The 7,668-nt window shown below is 37.5% G+C and overlaps 1 protein-coding gene across 2 annotated transcripts; it reads right to left on the reverse strand.

The window, feature by feature from the left end:
- LOC107627012 (SUMO-conjugating enzyme SCE1) lies at nucleotides 3,414-6,593 on the reverse strand. 2 transcript variants are annotated; one of them, XR_001617552.2, is made up of 6 exons: nucleotides 6,245-6,593; nucleotides 6,055-6,138; nucleotides 4,319-4,471; nucleotides 4,104-4,217; nucleotides 3,892-4,002; nucleotides 3,414-3,766 (listed from the first exon to the last, which is right to left on the reverse strand). XR_001617552.2 is itself a non-coding variant. In XM_016329897.2 (5 exons), exons 1-5 carry the CDS (start codon nucleotides 6,308-6,310, stop codon nucleotides 3,704-3,706), a joined length of 480 nt encoding a protein of 159 aa, XP_016185383.1. In that variant the 5' UTR covers nucleotides 6,311-6,592; the 3' UTR covers nucleotides 3,414-3,703. The 2 variants fall into 2 exon arrangements, 1 of the variants encoding a protein (XP_016185383.1); XM_016329897.2 differs by lacking the exon at nucleotides 3,892-4,002 and having other exon boundaries at nucleotides 6,245-6,592.

Genomic DNA, 7,668 nt, shown 5'->3' on the forward strand with positions numbered 1-7,668 from the left:
TATGAACGCCGTACCTGCAGCACACGTTGCCATGCACGCATCCATTTTCTAGTAAGCCGCGCAGAGATAATATGACGTAATAATTTTTTCTGTCAGTACCATAAAATTCTCTTTTTTATTATCCCTGTTGAATTCCCTTCATCAAGACTGTCTCAGTGAGTGCTGCTTCTGCAGAATTTTCTATGAAATTGGCCTATGACGTTTAAGTGTAAGAAATAATATTTTAGAAAAAATATAAGTAGATAATAAAAATATTAAACAATATAAACAATAGATATATCATATGTTGAATTTACTAGGTGTGTGGTTATTTTAATATAAAGATTTAAGTGAATAATTTGGAGTGTAGTGTGTTTTACTTGAATTAGACCAATTTTAAGACTCCTTTAACTAAATTTATTTAAATTTAGCAAAAATCACTCATACAACATACACATAAATCACGTATTGTATTGCTTTTGCTGCTTTTTTTTTATTTCTTTTTCTTTCTCCCGGTTCTATTGCAAATTTTTTATTTTTTATTTTTTTATTTTATTCTTTTTGAGTGGATGAAACAACAAGAATTATATGAAGATAAAACAAAAAAAAATTGAAAAAGAAAAAGGACATGACGAAAAAAAGATGATAAAAAGGAACCACATTTTTTAAAAGGTACGAATTTATTGATCTAACATAAAAAATTTTGCACAAAACACAAAAATGAAAATAAGAAAAGCTAAATCCTGATACTTTGTACTAGGTAACTAGCATGATGAAAAAAAATTCGAACCTCCTAAAGATTTCAAAATTAATAAAGCTTAATAATGATTCCCACACACACAGGTTTATACAAATAAAATTATTGAAACAATACACAAAAATTTCTGTATTGGTCATTGTAAAATTATTGTGTTGTGAACTAAAATTTTTGTGCTCAATAATTTTGTTGTGCAATTTAAAATTTAGTATCACCACAATTTCTATAATGACAGAAAAAAAATAAAAAGAAAAAAATAGAGAAAGAAACAGAAGAAGAGGAATAGGAATGGGTTGTGATAATGATAATAGAGGAAAACGAAACGAGAAAAAAAAATCAAACTAAAAAGGAAGAGAAGGAATAAATGACAATTTGTATCCATGAGAGATGAAAACGCTGACATTTGTACCCATGAAAGCTCGAAACTAATCTTGTACCTATGATAGATGCTGTCTGTGTGACAAAAGTGCTCTGGCTTGGATCTGAGCTTGGTTCGTGGGTTTCCGAACCTACGTGGCACTCCACCCCCCTTCCAAAAAAGCTATATCTGAGCCAACCATTCACCATCATCATCTTCATCTTCTTCACCATCATCCCCATCCATCACTGTCTCTTCCCAGCCACCATAACCTCCATCACCATCACCTCAGCACCGCCACAGCCACTTCCCTTCACCACAACCTCCGGCGACAACCCACACCGCCGCGCCCCTTTCTCTTCTTCTTCCCCTCTTCTCACCTCCGCTGAGCCCAGAAACCACAGCGCCAGCTCCTCCTCTCCACCAAACAGCCGCGACACCCAACCTTCTCCGCAGCGTCCTTACAGCGTTCCAACCCGTCACCACTCCCCTGTCCGAACCCTACCTCCCCCAAAGCTCCCAGCAGCATCAGACAAGCCAAAAATTTCAAACAGCAACATGAATCAAAACAGCAAAATTTTCAAACAGTAGCATGAATCAAAACAAACCTAAATCCACTATCCAGCTCAGATTATCTAACAACCTAAGCAACTAACATGCATTTCTAACTAACCAAATTAAGCAAAATGAACTAAAAGCAATACAATGAAAGAAACAGAACTCAACAAAATGAAAATGGAAACATGGGAAGCAGAAAATGAACAGGTGAAGGGAAGATGATGGCTGAATTGGCAGAAGCGGCGGCCTGGTAGTGGCACTGCTTCAATTGCAGCAGCGGAGAGTGAACGCAGCCATGAAACAGGGGATGGAAGACACAGGGGTTGCACCCTGTTCTGGTCGTTCCATGGGAGAACGGGAAACGGAGCTGGAATCGCGACGGTGCTAGGCTGGTTCGCGATGGTGAGACGGGATGACAGAGAAGGAAGAAGAAAGGGGGAAAGGGACTCAGCGTCGATGTCGCTGTGGCTCATCGACGGCGCGGCGGTTCGGCCAGTGAGAGAGAGGGAGGAGAAGGTGGCCGGTTCATTGGTGTGGCTGAGGAAGACAGAGAACACGCAAAGGGGAGAAAAGGGAAGAGGGTTGCGGTGGCTCGTAGAGGCCGATGGTGATGGTTGGCGGAGCTAGGGTTTGGACAGGGGAGTGGTGACGGGTTGGAACGCCGCTGCGGAGAAGGTTGGGTGTCGCGGCTGTTTGGTGGAAAACGAGAGGAGACCCAGGAATGGAGAAGGTGGCCGCTGCCGCTCTGGGCTTTGGTGGAGAGTTGGAGCTGGCGCTGTAGTTTCTGGGCTCAGCGGAGGTGAGAAGAGGGGAAGAAGAGAAAGGGGCGCGGCGGTGTGGGTTGTCGCCGGAGGTTGTGATGAAGGGAGGTGGCTGTGGCGGTGCTGAGGTGATGGTGATGGAGGTTATGGTGGCTGGGAAGAGACAGTGATGGATGGGGATGATGGTGAAGAAGATGAAGATGATGATGGTGAATGGTTGGCTCAGATATGGCTTTGAGGGGGTGAGAGTGCCACGTAGGTTCGGAAACCCACGAACCAAGCTCAGATCCAAGTCAGGGCACTTTTGTCATACGGACAGCATCTATCATGGGTACAAGATTAGTTTCAAGCTTTCATGAGTACAAATGTCAGCGTTTTCATCTCTCATGGGTACAAATGGTCATTTATTCGAAAGAAAAGGAAAAGTTGTCGAAGAAACCCGTATGCATAAACATGTGACTTGATGAGTTTAATTTTAATGCACTCACGTTTTATGAAGTTGTACAATTATATCTTTTTTTTTTTCGTTTTATGAAGTTGTACAATTATATCTATTTTTTTTTTTTGAATAACCATTCACAGTCAATGTGAAAAATAGTTATTTTTACTGATTAGATGTACATGTAAAACTATTAAAACTATTATACAACGACAGTACATCAAAATTAAATTCTTAATACAACAGTAAATATAAAATCGGTTCCCTTTTTTCTTTGGGGGTTCGGTTTCCACAATTTTATTTGGTTCCGGTTGTTTTTGAAGACCTTATACAGAGAAAGAGCAAAGCAGTGAAAAAAAAAAAGAGAAAAAAAACGATAACCGTATCTCTGCATCATTTTCGGTCCAGCATAAAGGATTAGTCATTAGACTGACTTCGATTCCTCAAGTTCTACTGAGGGAATGCCACTAAAGCAATTTCCAGGTTTAGTGTGAAGCAATGGTTTCTGGTACAATTTATACTGCAATTGTTTCAGGAGTCTATGTGCAACAACAAATCGAATAACAAAGAAATCAAAGAAGACACGCATGCAATTCATTCACCTGAACTGTTATCCATTCATATAGAAATGCATCAGCAAACATCAGGCACATGCCACCAACATGTATTCATTTGTTGATTCCACATTGTTTATATATTAACACTTAATCCAAATCGGAAAGTAAACAGAAATACCATAATGTATGCAAAATATTGTAGCCAACAATCACAGATGACAGAACAGTTTTAAGCTATAGCGCATGAGAGCATTTACGATGCAAAAACAGTTCCTAAGGTGAGCTGTGGTATCACTAGATTATTGGTGGGTATTGCTTTGCCTGCTGCCTGACCCTTCTTTTATACTCTGTAGCATCCTGCAAAAATAAGACAATACTACAATGTTAAGAGACCTTTTATAATAAGAAATTAATTGCCCCACTTCACCTGGGGGCAACAAGGGGCATAAAATGTTACTGCATAATCGTTTCTGGGCACCTACTAATATTTCACCATGTCCAAACCCAACTTCAAGTAGGTGAGTGGTCAATTTAACAATCCTCGGTGAAGAGGGCTGCTAGGATGGAGAAGAGACACTTTGAAAAGCATGTGACTGTCTCGCATTTGTATGGATTATATGATCAGTCATTCTTTAAACTCTGAAAGAGACTACAAAAGAAAGAAAAGAAATGTCCGATTTCTTAGGTTAGATACCTGGATAAATAGATGATATCCCTCTGTCTGAGCAGGATCAGCAGGATTTGGCTGGTCAAGCAAATCCTGGATACCAACAAGAATTTGCTTCACTGTTATAGCTGGTCTCCACCCCTACAATGACAATAAATCTGTAAACCTGTTTGCTCACTGACATGTAAATCAAACTATATAAGTTAGTCTCAAGCAGTCCTACACAAGAGAGATGAACTTACACTATCCTCATTAAGTATAGACAAGCAAACAGTTCCAGATGGATAGACATTAGGGTGGAAGAAGCCTTGTGGGAATTTACACTTCGGAGGCTTGCTAGGGTAGTCTTCACTGAAGTGCATTGTAAGGGGGAAAAAGCCACCTTCCCAATCAGTCTGCAACATATGAAATGTAAACTTGATAGAATGCAAATAACAGGCTCACTATTCGACAAGCTGCTTTCTTAGGTGGGACACAGCTCACAGTTGTCAACTGAAATTATGACCCACACAGCAATTACACACAAAAACACAGACACAAAGGGTACTTAGAAGCTAGAATCAGAAGTGGGAAATGGAAACAGTACCGGAAAAAGTTTTAACAGAGCAGTAAAAGAACAATCAAGAAAAGTAACAACCAAAGCAGTGATTTGGCTACACAGAGAAACCAAACAAGACAGATGTCAAGATAAAGCAACAAAATAGCACTTTTAACAAACATCCAATTAAAACAAAAACAAATGCAGTTACTAAAAATTGAAGGGAAAAAATAAGAACTGAATCTCAGCAAACGGCTAATTGTAAAGGGTGTTTTGAAATCGTTGCAACTCATGATACAAGTATGATTCAAAGTCTGCCATTATCAAATTTCAGAAACAACAAATCAGATCATGTGCGATCTAAATTATGCATCCAGAAGTTCTAGTTCTAAGCATGATCCTAGTGGCTTACAGCCTTTCAATAATTGCAAAAGACATTAAACAAGGGGGAAAATGTTCCTATCCTTTTAACTCACTAAACGCAGTGACTAAGGGGTAGAATGTCAAGATCATTAATGTTAAAAATTAATAGTTGCCAATCTTTCCGACTGCCTAAAAGAATCAATCTTTTATTTTTACCGATAGTGACATGCTGGATTACTTAAAATTCCATATTAACCAAAACAGTTAAATAGGGTTTAATTTTGATGCACTGAAAGTATAAAAAATTTTACACGATCATCCAAATAAGATTCATGTGTTCAGATGATTTTTTAAGTAGTGGGTTTAAAAAGTTAGTTATTTTGACTGATGTGCCTACACACAATGTAAAACTCAAAAGACTGAAAATGCATAAAAAATTAAAAAGTAAACTGGTTAAATTCACTGTTTTCCTTTCCTAACAAGGTGAGTGACTTTTCCCATTAGTTTCCTTTATGGCAGTTGAAATCCCTGAGCTCCAACCGACCTATTTAATGGAATTAGATTTGGCATTGCTGTTTTACAAAATACAAATCGCCAATGCTAAATACACACCCAAAATTACTAAGCACACACCTTTTCTCTTAATTGACAAAAATACATACACACTAAAATAAGAATAAAAGGCTTGCTCCTAATAATTTGGATGTTCACACTACTGAATTCAAGTTATTCACATAAAAATAACAACAATAATAAGAAAATAAAAACATAGATGAAATTCCCTCTATTCACACGACATCTTTAGCAATAATTTTTCTTTTATAAAAGAAAATTTTGAAAAATACAATTTATAATACTCAGTTTCAGCCCAGAAGGAAAACCTAAAATCACAAGCCCATAATAAGCATGAATCAAATTTCACGCAACTCCAACATTGACAAGTGCCAATTCAAAATCGACCAACACATGATCAGAAGCAAAACCATCAAGTTAAATCGCAGAAGTAGGGAATTCAAGTTGGTAATCACAAAACACCAAAGGAACCAACTAATTTAAGTAAGAAAAAGAGAAACTCACCCCAGACTTCCCAGGAATAGTGCAATGCCACACCATCAAATTCACCGTACCATCAGGCAGCGTCTCCGGTTTCGCCACAAAACCCTAAATCACAATCAAAAAAGGAAAAAATACCACCGTTCAGAATTAACCCTAGAAAAAATAATTCGAACAGAAAAAGAGGAAAGAGGAATGGTTGTTGGACACTAACATGAGGATGATTCTTGCGCCACGACTTGCGCTCCTCAGCGAGTCGTCCACGAGCAATACCAGACATGTTTTCTTCTTCTTCTGAGTCACGAACTCGTTCGCACCGAGTTAGCTCAGTGGCGCTTTGGTTTGCTTTATAAACGCGCTTTCTGCTTTTCTTCTTTTCCCCAAACCCCTCTTAGTTTTTTGGGCGAGAGAGTGGTATGGCTTGTAGGATTTGTGGGAAGTGACAAGTGAACAAAAACAAACGCCTTTCAAGTTGTTGATTGTATTTGTATGCAATACTTTGGAACGAAACGTACGGTCATGATTCAATCGTGAGGCAACTTGTTTCGATTCTGGGGGCGGGAAAAACGTTGTCGTTTCGTATTTTTCTGTCTCCTTTTATTTTTTCAAAAAAATAAAAAATGGAGAAATGAAAAGCTTCAAAGTCAATGCTTATTTATTCCAACCTTGCGTCAGAATCACGCCGACGTAGTCTTAACGCCTTCACGTGACCAAAATACCATTTTGAAAGAAAAAATAAAATGAAGTTCAACTCTTTTTTTAATTTTTAAAATTAGAAAGTTTGAATTGAATTTTTTTCTTTTTTAAATTTTTTTGAGAAATTAAAATATATTTTGAAATTTTTAAGTACTAAAAAAAATAATTAAGAGAATGAATTGAAACTCTGAATTTTTTTTTTGTCTTTCAACTATCTTCTGAACTTAAAAATAATAATAAATTAATTTTTGTTGTGATAAGAAATAAATGTCCATTTAATATGGACCATTCATATTTTTAGAAATTAATTTAGTAATGGATAAAATAATGGTGATAATCATAAATATGAGTGTATAGTGTGTTGTCTATAAATGTGAACATGCGTTGCTCAATCACCTGCAAAACATAGGTAATGTTTTGCTAGAGATAAAAACTAAAAATCTGCAACCTGCTGCAAAAACGCAGACTACGATTGGTAGAGAAGGGCAACCACGTCTCGAAATATGTCCCTTGGCCCCCTGCATGCAAATATGAGTAGCCTTTGACCAGCCTAAAGTTCCCAAAACGCAGCTTGCGTTTGGCAGGCGGAGAAGGCAAATCCCAGGTTGCGATTGGCAGCCTCTATCCTTGTATGCGCGACACGTGTTGACATAGGTGATGAATCCGGTCTTTAAAATCCCAAATGTAGGTAAGTGTTTGTCTGTTTAAAGAAGAAGTAAGAGTGAAATATTTTGACAAGAGTTGTGTTAGGGGCTAAAAGCAAGGGTTAGTGTGGAGGAAGAAGAATACGGTAAAGGGTTAGAGTTTTAGTGAAAAAAATAAAAAAAATGGAGTAAAACCTGAAAAACACATCATTGAATATTTGGATCATCCTCAATGAATAAGTTTTTTTATTTTTAATTTTATGATCAATAAATAAATAAATATATTCATTTGTATTTT

The sequence above is a fragment of the Arachis ipaensis genome, chromosome B01, assembly GCF_000816755.2.
Source record: "Arachis ipaensis cultivar K30076 chromosome B01, Araip1.1, whole genome shotgun sequence".
Taxonomy (NCBI): Eukaryota; Viridiplantae; Streptophyta; class Magnoliopsida; order Fabales; family Fabaceae; genus Arachis; species Arachis ipaensis.